The sequence below is a fragment of the Mesoplodon densirostris genome, chromosome 19 (genome assembly GCF_025265405.1).
Source record: "Mesoplodon densirostris isolate mMesDen1 chromosome 19, mMesDen1 primary haplotype, whole genome shotgun sequence".
Taxonomy (NCBI): domain Eukaryota; kingdom Metazoa; phylum Chordata; class Mammalia; order Artiodactyla; family Ziphiidae; genus Mesoplodon; species Mesoplodon densirostris.
The window spans coordinates 10,605,442-10,621,304 of NC_082679.1; the positions used below are offsets into that span (position 1 = coordinate 10,605,442).

The following is a 15,863-nucleotide window of genomic DNA, read 5'->3' on the forward strand; positions in this document are numbered from 1 at the left end:
ATATCTTTATTCATCTTCAATAACAATATTTTTTTGTATCTTAGTTTATTTATAGGTTTCTTCGTTTGGATCATATCCCTAGTTTTTCTTAACATTACATTTTCATACTAGTTATTGTCTGTATCTGAAACAGCCATTCAAATGCAAATAAAACCATCCCTGAAGTATTACTTTCTTACCGATTCAGGTGTGAAAGATTAATAAAGCTCATTGTCAGTAAGGGAGTAGAAAAAAGTTAGCATCCTCACTTAAGTTAGTGGGGAAAAAAAACAGGTGTAACATTTCTGGAGAGGATTTTGTATATATGTATCAAAGTGTATAAGGAGCATTGTCTTTGATCCTACTGCTCAGAATTTATCTTTCAGACATAATTGCACAAGTTGGAAAAGATGGTTTCAGAAGGGAACATCTAGGAATTTTGCAATAATAAAAATTGCAAAGAACCTAAAGATCCATGAATAAGAGGTTGAGCAAGGATTTCCCTGGCAGTCCAGTGGTTAAGACGCTGTGCTTCCACTGCAGGGGATGCCGGTTCGATCCCTAGTCAGGAAACTTAAGATTCCCACATGCTGCTCAGTGTGGCCAAAAAAAAAAAAAGAGTCATATTTAAAAAAAAAAAAGATTGAGCAAATTATGGCATCCCCATGTAATGGAATAATAATACACCATTAAAAATGATCTAGACCTACAAATTTTTTACATATTGTTTGGAGGAAAAAAATGAAGTTATAAAAGATCAAGTACAATCTGTGACTAATAGAAAAGATTTTTAGAATGCAGAGCAACACTGGAAACTATCCCCCTCCACCGCTCTAGACTTCACTTTTCAGTGTTGTAATGCTTTCCCCAAATTATTTTCCTCATCTGAAAAATCTTTGCTTTTATCTTACCCTGTTTAATATATGTGAAACTTCAAAACTGAGATTACCAAATATTCTTTTTCCTCTCACAAAGATAGAATCTGTTATATAGGAGATCATGTGATGTGTGATTTGTGATAGTGGTTTCCTTGTTTTAAGCCATGTATGTTTTTTTTACATATTTGCTGTTATGTCTTTTTGTTTTTCTCTTTGTTGGAGAGAAACTGGCCCAGGATTTGCAGTGGCTTTGGTTGAACGGAATGTTTCTGTTCAAATACTTTCAGTCCCTTCTATGAAGTATTCTTGCCAAAACAAAAACAAAAACAAAAAAACCTGTATCTAATCTAGCCTTTAAATCAAAATTCTTCTTTACAGGAAATTTATAAGATTAGAGGAGAAAGTATGAGAAGCCGTTAGAGAAATCCAGAATTCAGACACCTAACTTGACATCTTGATTTCTCCAACAGTTCAAGGACATTAAAAAATGGCAGTGCTTGTGTATGTATGTAGGATATAGTTCTAGAATAAATGAGCCTCAGCTGAGATAACAATCAAATACAATGAATTGATCTACTTGGATAGTGACTGGAATAAACCAGCTGTAAAATATTATTATTTTTAAGCAATAAGGTATTTAGAAGGAAATGATAATGTCAAAGACTTTTAAAATCCTTTAGTAACAAAATTTTAAAATGATAAGTGAAGCCAGTGTGGCATGTTGATAAGTTAAATTTAAGGTATATGTATTTAGTATTGATATTTCATATTACTATTCTCCATACTTTCATATTATTTTTAGAAGTTTAATTTTTTAAAATTATTTCCTGTCCAGAAGGAAAGCGGTAAGTACATACTTCCTGTAGTTTCACTTGTTATAGTTATATGAGTCCATCTCCTACATCAACCTACCTACCCCACAGCCTCAAATAATCATGACCTCCCTTTGTTTAAACAGATCTGTAGAAAAGAAATATTCTTAGCAAATATATGATGTCAAAGAGAACAACACAGGAGTAGTCAAAGGGAAGCCTGAGTGTGAACTCAAAAAACTTCGAGGAAAGAGACCTTTTCCCTAAAACAATATTTTCTCCAGTTCCTTGCCAGTGCAGCTCCTCTCATTTGTCAGAAACAACACTGCAGTTTCTGTTTTACGGCCTGAACAGTGCGTGAAACTCCTCGTGGATTCTTGGCATCTTGCAGTAAATAGTTTATACCAGACAGCAAAGTCAGAAGTAGATGAAGACAGGCATAAATAAAGAGACAATGGAGTCAAACCAAGTCTGAAATTCCATGTTCCTTAAGGTCGACATCCAGTGCAGCACAGACCAAGTCCCTTGTCTTTTGTCATAGGCATAGCTTTCCTGCTAAAATGTGTTAATTTTCTTTTAATGTGAAATGATTCTCTTTTTTCCCCCTAAATATCCATATTTCCCTTAAATTCCCACGTTCTAGTTTTTTCTTGGAAAAAAAAATACAAGGTTGAATTTTACCAAAATAAATAGTGGAGGGAAGGCGGAAGCACTATCACGCAGACCATTCTGGGAGTTGTAGTCTGAAGCAGTTCCACCCCAGACAGGCAGGGCTGTAGACCCATTGGGAATTCTGGGAATTCTGGGAAGTGTAGTCCAGAAGCTGCGTGCAATCGACAACACTTCCTTTTCAGGAGTGCGGGGTGCGGCCCATCTCGGATGGTCTCCGGATCCAGGGAAGTGAGTTGCAGGAACATCCGCTCCAGGGGAGGTTGCGGCCATCATTCACCATGTGGAGTGGAGACTTGAGTCCCAGCAACTACTCCGAACCTCCTCAGCCTGGACGAGGGACCAACGGTGGCCCGGCCCCCTGCCTTGAGGAAGAGAAGCGATGGTCGGCGGAGGACAAGGGGTAGAGGTATTTGCGCCTCCCTCTCGGCAGAGCCTCCTAGCGTTTGCAGCGGTTAGCGCGTCCCAGGTTGGGGTAGTGCATCGCTGGTTTGATGGTCTGTGGGTTCTGTGCTGCCCCAGCCTCTCCTTGACTCGCAGTCAGCACAGCCACTTCCTAGTGTTATAATTTTGGGCGAGTTAATCTCTGTGAATCAGTTGCCAGGGTATAATTATATAGTACTTACTGGGATTGTGAGAGTTAAATGAAATTAATACTTTTAAAACGTGTGGAATAGTAATGGAGCACAGAAAAGGTTGCTTGTTATGGATGCACAGAGTTCTAAGCAAAGCAAATATAACAATGATTAAGTCTGTATGGAAAAAAGTTAATTTCCCTATGTTAAAAAGGCAACATACATAAAGGTAGAAGACATAGTAAACTGGGCTGAAAATATTGACCTATTTGACATATATTGACATATATGCTAGAAAATGGCTTAAAATCCTTAACAGGAATCTTAAGATAATGAAACCTCAATAGGAATATGGATATGAATACAGCAAAGGATATGAATAGTCAAGTTTTTAAAAGAAGCAATCGCTATAGCAAGTAAATACATGGAAAAAATGTGATTAATTATCAAATAAGTGAACATGTTTAAACAAGTAGTTCTTCACTGATTCCTCTGGAATCGTGTGAAATATAATCTAGGCTCTAAGGGTAGTAGCCAACCTTCCGCCTTAGGAGGGCAATGACGTGAGGGTTCTGGGAAGTGTAGTCTAACAGCTCTGTAGGCGGCGAACTTCCGCTACAGGGGGGCGTGGCTGTGACTAGTATCTTGTCGGGAATTCTGGGAGCGTAACTAAGAATTGTGGGTAGAGTCACTTCCTCCAGGGAAGTGAGGTCGTGGCAGTCCTGGAGAAACTCAGGCACGGGACGGCAATCCTTCTTTGCTTGGCTGGGGTCAACTGTGACATGTCCTTGGCCTTATGAGAGGGAATGTGCAGCCAGAGGCAGAGGGTGGGGTTGGGCCCTACTGGAGTGAGCCTTCTTGAGTGCCACGACTGGTGGTCGAGGGTTGAGTCTCCTGTATCCTGTGCTGTCTGTTCCTAATCGCCAACTGAGCCGGCAGCTCTGCCACCTCCTAGGGGTGTGAGATTAAGCAGCTAACTTAATTTGTTTGTGCCTTGCATTCCTTTTCTGTAAGAAGAGGGAAATAATAGTACTTACCTAATAGAGTTGTTTGGAGAGTTAAGTGGGATAGTCACAAATAAAAGGTTTAAAGCCAAAGGTAATTGTATCTTTTGGTTAATGTATTTAATTTCCTGAGAAATGTTCAGTTACCTGACAACTTACATGAGGCCAGGAAGAGATGAGTCCCACTTGCAGTGCTACCAGCCCTTTTCTCTGATCCCTGCAGGAATCCAGGCTATTCCTGAATTTCGTCTGGGTTCATTTTCTCTCTCCCTCTTTCAGAAGTGTGTGTGTGTGTGTGTGTGTGTGTGTGTGTGTGTGTGTGTGTGTGTGTGTGTGTGTGTGTGTGTGTGTGTGTTTTCTGTGATTCGTGCAGAAGGGAGACACAGTTCTGATTCCCCCAGCCTCCTTCCCAGCCTTAACTTTTTAAAAAATTAATTTATTTATTTTATTTTTGGCCATGTTGCTGCGCGTGGGCTTTCCCTAGTTGCGGCGAGTGGGGGCTACTCTTCGTTGCGGTGCGCGGGCTTTTCATTGCGGTGGCTTCTCTTGTTACGGAGCACGGGCTCTGGGCGTGTCGGCTTCAGTAGTTGTGGCATGCGGGCTCTAGAGCGCAGGCTCAATAGTTGTGGCGCATGGGCTTAGTTGCTTCGCAGCATGTGGGATCTTCCCGGACAAGGGCTCGAACCTGTGTCCCCTGCATTGGCAGGCGGATATCTTAACCACTGCACCACCAGGGAAGTCTCTCTTCAGAGGATTCTGATACACGTGACTTTAAAATCCTGATACCAAGTATGTGAATCACTGTCGCCCTCTATTGGCAGAGCCTAACATTTGGCAGAGCCTAACATAGACCCAGATGGCAAAGTAAAGAGAATAGCTGCAGATTTCCCTCTCATTCCAGCCCCATAAAGCAATGTAAAGAAGGTTGGGTTTGGAGCTAAGAGATAATTTATTGAATGCATACATGGAAATTTTAAAATTATCTTTTTGTTATTGATTTTTGGCTGAATTTCATTGTATTCAGAAAGCATTTAATTTTATTTCAATATTTTGAAATTTGTTGTTGTTCTTTTGGGCGCACCCTATGACCCCTTTCTGTAAATATTTTATGTGTGCTTGAAAAGATCTGTATTTTATAGGTATTGCCGGCACCTTTTGTTCCCCTAGCCCCAAATGGGTGTCAAGAGTGCTACAGAGCTTCTAGGCTTTTCAGCTCTTTGACTAGACCATCACCCCAGGAGAAAAGCAGCCCCTAATACATGACTCTCCAACTTTTTCTGAAGTTTAGTCCACTAACTCTTCATTACCCTGTGTTTTGATGCCTTCCAATACTTAAAAAAATGTATCCACCTTTCATGTGCCAGATGTTTGTCCCAAATTACCTATTTTCTTATTGCTGGAAGCGTAAGTATACAAAACATTTTCTTTATTTTGTCTAGTGTATTTTTAAATTTCCCTGTCATTTTATCCCCCAAACTTACCTTTTATCAGATTGATCTTCCTTAATACGTAAGCTACGTATTAGATAAGTATTTTAAAAAAACATTTCCTTTTGGGAGAGGTTGTTAAAGAGTCACGTGGTATAATTTCTTAAAATGATCCCCTTCTTTAAACCACTGAGCATTTTCACATAGCGGCTGTTATGTTATTTTTCTTTTACTCCTTAGTGAGAGTACTTGCCCAGCATTAGAACTGGTTTCAGTTGGACACTGTATGGGACCTTGTTCAGCTATTTTCAACACCATATTTTCCTTATTCTTGCCAAAACTCTAACCTTTAACCTCCAGTCCACAGAATATATCAAAGTTTCAGGGCAATAAATGCCAGGTCAAAAAAGCCATCGGACAAATGTAGAATGTAAGCAATCGTACATGACAACTGACCTAGTTACTTCAGTAGGTGAAGGGCATACAAGAAAGGGGAGGGGGAGCTGTTCTAGATTACAAGAGGGTCAAGTGATATAACATCAAATACAATTAATGTACCAGCATAAAGGAAAATAATATGCATTTCTTTTTTTAAAAATTCATTTATTTTTGGCTGTGTTGGGTCTTCGTTGCTGCGCGCGGGCTTTCTCTAGTTGCGGCGAGCGGGGGCTACTCTTCATTGCGGTGGCTTCGCTTATTGTGGAGCACAGGCTCTAGGCACGCGGGCTCAGTAGTTGTGGCACGCGGGCTTAGTAGTTGTGGCGCGTGGGCTCTAGAGTGCAGGCTCAGTAGTTGTGGCACACAGGCATGTGGAATATTCCCAGACCAGGGCTCGAACCTGTGTCCCCTGCATTGGCAGGCAGATTCTTAACCACTGAGCCACCAGGAAAGCCCAAGGAAAATAATCTGTATTTCTTCCCCAAGAGAAGAGTGGGCAATAAAACTTTCTCCTCTCTTTTTTTCTTTATTTCTGCTAGTTTTCTGATAACTTATAGTATTTATAATATCAAGAGCAGGGTGAAAATAGGTGATGTGATAATAGAAGCTCAAAAAAGAAAAAAATTCAAGATTTCATAAAGGATTTATCCCTTCCCATATTAGAATGTTTTATCTGTATCATTACAGCTCCTTCCATTTGCCTTATGACCCACATTTCATAGTTAGCAATTAAAGCCAAGGAAATGTGGAAAACATTTGCTGCTGCTGCTTTATGCCCTGGTCAGTGGTTGCATCTGCTTCTTGTGGATTCTTGGCATTCATGTCCGTTCTTGTGGATCTTGGAATGAACAGCTCATGGGAGGTAGCAGTGTCAAGAGTTCTAGATGCATTCACACCCATACAGAATAAAAGCAGCAATCCAGGCAAAGTAAGGTTGAGATCCTGTATTCCTTACATTCAGTGCGCAGTGCAGGCAGCACAATTTCCTTTTAGTATTGCATTTTTTGCCTACAAATCGCTTTCTTTATATAATCTATTCCCTTCCTCCCTCCTTCCCTTTCTCTCTTCTTTTTTCACATTTCAAGCTTCTGTAGTCTGTCTTTATGGGTAGTTTCTATGGATAGGTAGGTGGATAGGTAAATAGAGTTTGCTCTGGTTGAGTTTGCTTTGTTTTGGTCACGTTAAAAAAATTTTTTTTTGTAAGAAAAAAGGGAGAGGAAGACCAAGCTCAACTAACAGTATAAAGTTGATTCATACTGACTATCCTAAAGAGAATACCGACTATCCAAATACTGTCTACCCAAAAGAGAAAAGGCAGTCTTGCGGAAAGGGCTGCCCCCCAGGAGATTCGGTAATGGTAGCTCAGAAGATCCACAGAATCAGAGACAGTTACGCTCCGAAAAGGCGCCTTTAAGCAAATACAGAATTGTGTAGTAGAGCGCTCTAGGTTTGGAAGCAATTCGGCTCCAGGAAGGCGGGGTTACGAAATTCACTCTGGGACGCTGTGAAGTACAATCCACACGCTCAGTATAGCAGCCAGCACTTCCGCCCTGGGAAGGCGACGAGGTGCCTGGGAATTATGGGAAGTGTAGCCCGGGAACACCGTAGTTGGATAACTTCCGCTACAGGAGGATGAGGCTGTGTCCCTGCTCCCGTCGGGAATTCTGGGAAGCGTAGTCCAGGAGGTCTCTGTAGGCAGAGTCACTTCCGGCCCAGGTACGCGAGGCCGCGGCCTTCTTTCCTCTCGGAAAGGTGAGCCTTCCCTCCCCCGGGCTTCTCTCCCCGCGTCTACACTGACCTTTCTTCGCTTTGTTGTGGGCCAATAGCGACCCGGCCCTCGACCTTGGGGAAGGAATCCATCTGGGGCGAAGGGCGCGGTTGGTGCTCCCTTTGAATGAGCCTCCTGGAGCGTGGGACTGCTGGTGCATCTCTGGTGTAGGGGCCCGGGCCAGGGCCGTATGTCTCTGGGGTTGGGGGTCTCCTGGGTTCTGTACTTGCCCCCCACCCCCCCTTTTCGCGACCACCAGCCCGCGCTGCCGCTTCCTAACAGTATATTCGGCGAGTATGTACATGTCTCTGTCTTCTCTTCTTTAAAGTTGGCCTTAGTGTCTACCTAATAGGGCTGTTTTGAGAGTTAAATGAGAATGTACAGGAAAAGACTTAGAACAGAGGCTGGCTTGTGGTTAAAAATCACAAGGTCTCTTGTTCCTAGTATTTTTTAATTTCCCGAAAAGCGCTCAGTTCCCTGAAAGCTTTTGTGAACCCGGGATTGGGTCAGAGCTCCTGCTACGGTGTCCCTGGCCCTTCTCTGATCCCTGAAGGAATCGGGGCTGAACCCAGACTCCTAATTTTTTTAATTAAAATTTTTGGAGAGGATCACTTCTGGCTGTTGTCTGGGATGTGCCCTGTGATTTATGCGGGAGTACTGGTGAAGTTCTGATTTCTTTCAGCTTCCTTTCCTCTCCCAGCCTTAACTTCTTGCAAAAGGCTGCAGTGAGGAGGGAGTGACCCTTTGGCCGCAGGCAGCAGAGACTCACCTGACTAGGACTTAGCATCCTTCTTCCTCTTATGTCATCTCTTCGCAGGGGAGAAGACATTTCCATCACTCACGGGCAAATTCTGCTACAAAGATGCCCTGATATTTGTTGAATAAATGCAGGAAGGGATGGGGGAATACGTGGGCATGAGTAATAATGATAATGTTTAAACATTTAGTGCTAAACATTAATCTAGGAGCTTTATATGAATGAACATACTTAATCCTCACAAGAGCCCTATGGGAACTGGGGATACTGTTATTCCCATGTTAAAGATGAGGAAACAGACACAGAGCCTGTGTTGTTTATCCTAGGTCACAGCTAGTAAGAGGCTTAGCTGGGATTTGAATTTAGGTAGTTTCGATCTGCTGCCTTAGTTCTTAATGTGTTTAGTGTCAGGTTGAGAAGGCATGTTTGGATTTTTGTAGAGGGCCATGAAAGCTTTGAGTTTTTGATGAGATTTTTTTCAGTTATTTGCAATTTAATTGAGTTTTATTTGAAATAATATAGTTCATATTCTGATTATAAAAATAATGATTGCATATTATAAAGAATTAAGAAAATTTATGAAGGATGTAGTACAGGATGTAGAGATAACAATATTAATATTTTCTTGTTTTCCTGTTCTGTAGATTTATTTTTGGACTTTTACTTAAGTTTTTCAAAATAGGTATCATAGGTTTTATTTTCCCCTTAAGTTCTTACTGTGGAAAGTTACAAACAGCCAAATGTAATAAGAATAAAATAATGAACCCCTGTGGAACCATCACCCAAATTCAACCCTTGTTAACATTTGTCAGTCTTGTATCAACACACCCCTGCTCCAATTTTTTTTGTTTCAGTATTTTAAAGCAAGTCCCCAACATTGAGTCAGTATGATAGTGATTGATTTATTGTTATAATTGCCAAAAATTGACTATCATCCATTGTTTATATCCAAGACCAAGAAAGGGAGATGTTAGCAGCTACTCCAAGGTTTTTATTTTTGCAGCTTGGAGAATGGCACTCATTTGAGAAAGCTAGGGGACACAAGAGCATTGCACTTTGGAGAGGGATGGTTCCAAAGTCCAATGCTCTTTGTTTTCCCGTGTACGGTGTGACTTACCTATGTCTTGGGGCTCTTTGTTTCTCATCTCTCTCTTTTCATACACTGAAAGTTCTTCTGTTGCTGGGACCATGTCATATTTTTCTCTGTGTGCCCGGCACACAGTACAAGATTGGCAAGGGTTTGGAGTTAGAGTAGCTACCCAACAGACTGCCGGCATCAAGAGTTTGCAGTGCAGAATTCCTGAAATTGGAATTAGGTAACAGAACAGAATAGAAATAACCCATGGAGATGTTCCTTAATCTTTAATGTTGGTGAGCTGTAGAATCCACCATCTATTTCAGATTGTTGAAATGCTTATGAGTAATTATTTTCATGATCTAAAACAAATTTCCTGAGAAATACATTGATAGAAATGATAACAGCTAACATTTATAGCTTGTGTTTTATGACCAGACAGTGTTTCCAGTGACTTACAGATACTAACTTATTTTTCATAACAAACCTATCATTACCCTCATTTAACAGATGAGAAGCAGGTTTTTTAAAACAATCATCGTACAGTAAAATTAACTACTTTTTTCCTGTTTGGGGTACAATTCTATTAATTTTACCACAGGTGTAGATTCGTATAATCACCACTTTCATCAGCCACAGAACAGTTCCATCACACCAAAACATTCTCCTATTTTCCTTTTATAATCACCCCTCACCGCATCTGTAACCACTGGTGATCACTATAACCCTATAATTTCATCTTTTGAGAATGTCACATAAATGGCCTTATACCATGTGTAACCTTTTAGGGCTGTATTCTTTAACTCAGCATAATGCGTTTTTTTTTAATGAAAAATTTTATTTGAGCCAAATCGAGGATTATAACCTAGGAACAGCATCTCAGAGAGCTCCAAGAACTGTTCCCAGCTTAATGCCTTTGACATTCATCCTGGTTGTGTATCAGTACTTTGTTTTTATTGCTGATTAATATTACATTTATGGATATACCATAGTTTATCCATTCACCCATTGAAGAATATTTGGAATGTTTCTAGCTTTTGGCATTTATGAATAAGCTGCTATAAATATTTGTGTACAAGGTTTTCTTTGCTTATTTTTCTAGAATTCATAACCAGGAATGGGATTGCTGGGTCACATGGAAAATGTATGTTTAACTTTGTAAGAAGTGGCCAAACTGTTCTCCAGGGTATCTACTATTTTGCATTCCCATTAATGATATATGAGAGTACCAGTTGCTCCACATCCTTGTCAGCACTTAGTATTTTCTGTTTTTGTTTTTTTAATTTTAGCCATTATGGTAGGCATGTGTTGGTATCTTATTGTGACTTTTATATACATTTCCTTAATGACTAATGATGTTCAGCAGATATACCTTTTTTTCAGCGTATTTATCTTCTTTACTAAAGTGTTTTGCCCAGTTTTAAATTGAGTAATTGAGTTGTGTTTTCCATATTGTTGATTTTTGAGTTATTCATATATTCTAGATACAAGTCCTTTGTCAAGATATGTCCTTTGCAAACATTTTTTTCTCAGCCTATAGCTTATCTTTTCATTCTCTTAACAGTGTCTTTTGCAGAGCAAAAGTTTTTAATTTTGATGAAGTCTGATTTATCAGTGTTTTCTTTTATGAATTGTGCCTTTCATTTCTAAGAACTCTGCCTAATTCTAAGTCAGGAAGATTTTTCTCTTATATTTTCTTCTAGAAGTAATGATATCTACTTTTTCATTCCTAATATTGGTAACCTTTGTTATCTCTTATTTTTTGCCACTCTTGCTAGAGTTTTTGTTATGGTAAAAAAAAAACAACTGCTTTTGGTTTCATTGATTTCTATATTTACCTTTATGATTTCCTTTGTTTTGCTTGACTTGGGTTTATTTTGCTTCTCTTTTCTAGTATCTTAAGTGTAACTTATAGGTTTTCTTTTAAGAAGTTGAGCAAATCCCAAACAGGCTGAACTCATAGCAATCCAAGCCCAGGCACATTATAATCAAACTGCTGAAAACTAAAGACAAAGAAAGAAACTAGAAAGGAGCCCGAGAAAACTAGTGCATTACCTTTATGCTCTAGTTGTCATATATTGCATGTATATAACTTGAAAACCCTATAGTGTTAGAATTTTTGCTTCCAATGGTCAAATATATTTTAAAGAACTCAAGAGACGAGTAACCTATCATATTTTCCCGGATATTTACTGTTCTGTTGCTCCTCCTTCCTGTATGATGCAAATTTCTTTCTTTTATTTCCTTTGAAAGTTCTCCTTCACCAGTCCTTTTAGAGCAAATCTGCTCCCTGTGAATTCTTAGTTCATCTGAGAATATCTTTATTTCACCTTCATTCCTAAATATTTTTCTAAACTATTATCTTTAGTATACAATTCTGCTTTGACAGTTCTTTTCTTTCACTACTTTAAAAGTATTGTGCTACTTCCTTCTGGCCTCATGGCTCCTAATGAGAAATCTGGGTTCATTCGAATCATTGTACCCCTGTAGGTAATGCATTGTTCTTCTCTGGCTGCTTTCAAGCAGCATTATCACCTGGGAGCTCTATATAAAGGCATGTCCTTGGGTCCAGTTTCATGCCAATTTATTTAGAATTTTGAAGGGGTGGGACCAAGGCTCTTCCTTTTAATAGGAGCCCCAGGTGATCTTTATTTACTTTAACATTGAACAAGTGCTTGTTGAACAGCCTCATTTAATTTTTAACGTTTATTGTTTAACCTGCATACAGTAAAATTATTTTTAGTGTACAATTCTGAGTTTTGGCAATCGCATCACACTAAAAATTTGTGCGGAATGAAGATCTGCCTTGTTTTAACTTTTGACAACAATGGAAATTTATAAAGTAGCTTGGCACTACTTGGGATTCAAACAAAATTAGTTGTCATTGAAATGACTTTACTACAGTATAAGTGCTATTTTTGCCTTCTAGGTTGAATTCATTAAAAAAAAAATCATGAAGTCTGCAGCTAAAGCTAATTTCCAAAGCCATTCAGTATTCAGTAATAGTGGTGGAGGGCAGCTTTTCTCATTTAGAAAGCCCGAGACTTAAAACATCACAATAAAACTTGACTGCAGCTCAGCCATTGAACTGCTGGGTGGTAAGGCAAGTCAGGATATTTAGCTTCTGTTTCTGATGAAATTCATGAAACTTTTGATGATTAAGTCCATGAGAGCAATGAAGTTCACTGTTGATGCTACTGCGTCAATAGCACCTGATACATGAAAATATTTTCTGCAAAGTACCTGCTGATGAATAATACAATAAAGAACCATAGACTACAGACTTACATTTTTTCCAGCTTTATAAATTTGTAATCAGTTTTCACACAGTCCAGAAGATTACAGTTCAGGTTACACTGAATTAGTATGTTTTCAACTTCTTTGAAAATATTTTCAACTGTAGTTGTTCCACGCAGGCTATTCTGGTGACTTACTGATTAGTCACTTCAAACTTGTCAATGATTCCTTCAATAAACAGTTACTGAGCAACATCTGTGACATGCTGAATTGCCAAGAGCCAAATAAAGTTTGTCAGAATTATTTCCCTTATATTTTAATTGACTATAATGTTCCCATTGTATTCAACTCTTTGAGCAACGATTCTTGCCCAAAGTCTAATAATCTTAGAAAAGTTTATTTTTTCAGGACACATTTCTTTGGCTGCCACAGTCAAACATGATTTAATTAACTCGTCATTGGTAAATTGCTTTATTTGCTTGGGGCAGAAATAGAAGCTGAATATCTGAATATCCAAAACTTATTTTGGTTGCAGCCTCATTTTCATTATTTTTGTGAAGAATATCTGTTCCAATGAGACATTTCATTAAAAATTTTAAATTCTTCTGACCAGTGCTTACTGTGAATTGAGCATATTTGTGATGAATGCTTAGTCTGCTAATGTTCACATATATTGTATTCTTTTAGCATAGCTATTGTTGTTGCTGCATAAAAGGCAAAAGGCTTTGCCATCTACTTCTGTAACAAAATATTTTACTTCCAAGTGCCTTAAAAGTGCAACATTTGAAGTCTCTTTTTCTCTTGTTTTGACATGATGAGTATGTGCTAGTAATAAAAAAATTTAAATGTTGTGGTCCATCATTACATGCGATACTTAAAAAAACACACATGATACTTGAAGTGCTGTTGAGCTATAGCTAGGTCACTATGATTTGTACTGTGTTTACCAACAGTATAAAGAAATGAGAGGGGCACATACGGTCTCTGTTGTAACTACACAACTCTGCTGCTGTAGTATGAATGCAGCCATAGGCAATATGTAAACAAATGAGCATGGTAATGTTCCAATAACACTTTATGGACATCGAAATTTGAATTTCATGTAATTTTTATGTGTCTTAAAATAATATTCTTTAAAAAAATTTTCCCAACCATTTAAAAAACTCAGTCCATCTCTAAGAATGTTAAAAACCATCATTAGCATACAGCCTATACAAAAACAAGCAGTGGACCATAATTGGCCATATTTTGCCAACCCTGATTTTGTCTAGTGTTTTCATGTTTTCAGTTACATCGATTTATGTTTTATGTTTATTTTGGATTTATGGACTTCTGTCTTATGTTTATTATTTCCTTTTTTTCTGTTTGTTTTAGGTTTAATTTATTTTCCCTTTTTCCCCTAGTTCTTAGCTTAGATAATGAATTTAAGACTCCTCCTGTTTTCTAATATATACATCATTGAATACATTTTTAAAAATAATACCTGCTTTGGCAGCATCTCATACATTTTGATATGTTGTGTCTTCATTTTCATTCCATTCAAAATATGCTCTTTCGTTCTTTGGTTGCGCTGGGTCTTAGTTGTGTCAGGCAGGCTCCTTAGTTGTGACAGGCGGGCTCCTTTAGTTGCAGCTCGAGGGCTCCTTAGTTGTGGCTGGCGGGCTCCTGAGTTGCGGCTCACCAGCTCCTTAATTGCGGCATGCAGTCTCCTTAGTTGTGGCATGTGAACTCTTAGTTGCGGCATGCTTGTGGGATCTAGTTCCCTGACCAGGGATCAAACCTGGGCCTGGGCCCCCTGCATTGGGAGCACAGAGTCTTAACCACTGCACCACCAGGGAAGTCCCTGCTCTACTTTCTTTTGTGACTTTGTTCATTGGTTGCTAGAAGTATGCTTTTTAATTTCTGAATGTTTGGAGATTGTCCAGATATCTTTTTGTTATTCATTTCTTGTTTAATGCTATAATAGTTAGAGAAAATATCACTTCTGGATACATCATAAACAAACTTCTGGAAATTAAAGATAAAAATCCTTGAGTACACTTAGAGAACATATGTGGTAGAACAATGATTCATACATCTGCAGATTTCTCATTGGAAATCATGTAGGCCAGAAAACATTGGAACAGCATCTTTGAGGTGCTTAAACAAATCGTCAACTCAGAATTATATATCCAGTGAAAATTTCCTTCAGGAAGAAGGGGGGAAAATGTCGCACCTATGCTAAAAAGGAGTGTTAAAGGAAGTTCTTTAGGTTGAACAGAAATGATACCAAATGGAAACTAGGAACTTCAGAAATGAGAAAAGAGCAACAAAAATAGTAAGTTTTTTGTAAATATAAAATATTGTTTTTCTCCACATAAAAATGCAACTGTTTAAAAATTATAGCTTTCTTGGCTAGAGCACTGTATATAGAGAATACATACGACAACTAATACAAGAATGGGGGAATTGGTAAAATAATAACACTAAGTACACTGTGAAAGATATGTATATTGCAACCCCAGAGGAGGAAAAGAAAGGTGATGATAGCCAAAAACTAATAGATAAAAAGAGATGAATTTAATTCTAAAAAAAATTCACCCCAAAAGAGGGCAGAAAAAGGGTCATAGAGGAAGAAAATCAAGAAGGAAAAACAGGGGAAAATAATGAAATGGTAGACTTAAATCTGACCATATTAAAATTACATGAAATGCTAATGACCTAAATACGCTAATTTTAAAAGATTGTTAAGATTGGATAAAGAACAAAAACTGAGTATATGCTGTCTAAAGGAGCCCCACTTTAGCTATAAGGATATAGATAGGTTAAAAGGATTTAAAAAAAAAAGTACCATGCAAACATCAATCAAAAAAGGCTGGAGTGACTATATTAATATCAGACAAAATAGACTTCAGAACAAGGACTATTACCAGGGAGAAGTAGGGACATTACACCAAGCATCAATTCACCACGTAGACATAACAATCCTAAATGTGTATCCAGAAAACAACAGAGCTTCAAACTACATGAAGAAAATCTGACAGAACTGAAAGAAGAGATAGAGAAATCCACAATTAAATATGGAGATTTCAACACTCTTCTCAGTAGTCAATACAAGCAGACTGAAACTCATTAAGAATACAAAACTGATGATTCCTACCTGAACAATACCATTAACCAACTTGACCTTGCTGACATTTCTAGAACATGCTATCAATACAACAGAGTGCACATTACTTTCATAAGCTTCAGTTTTAGCAATTTC

General features: G+C 38.5%; 1 protein-coding gene across 3 annotated transcripts in view; it reads left to right on the top strand.

Moving 5' to 3' along the window:
- Positions 1-2,530: 2,530 nt before the first annotated feature.
- The window catches only part of ZNF112 (zinc finger protein 112), a 35,728-nt gene continuing 22,395 nt past the window's right edge, over positions 2,531-15,863 (top strand). For 2 of the 3 annotated variants that reach the window (XM_060084254.1, XM_060084253.1), the window contains exon 1: positions 2,531-2,747. Coding sequence is in view for 1 of the 3 variants with exons in the window: in XM_060084253.1 (XP_059940236.1) it covers positions 2,721-2,747 (27 nt within the window). In the remaining 2 variants the exon portion in view is untranslated. Of the gene's footprint in view, positions 2,748-7,495; positions 7,535-15,863 lie in introns of those variants that run through there. The other variant, XM_060084255.1, reaches the window with a different exon arrangement.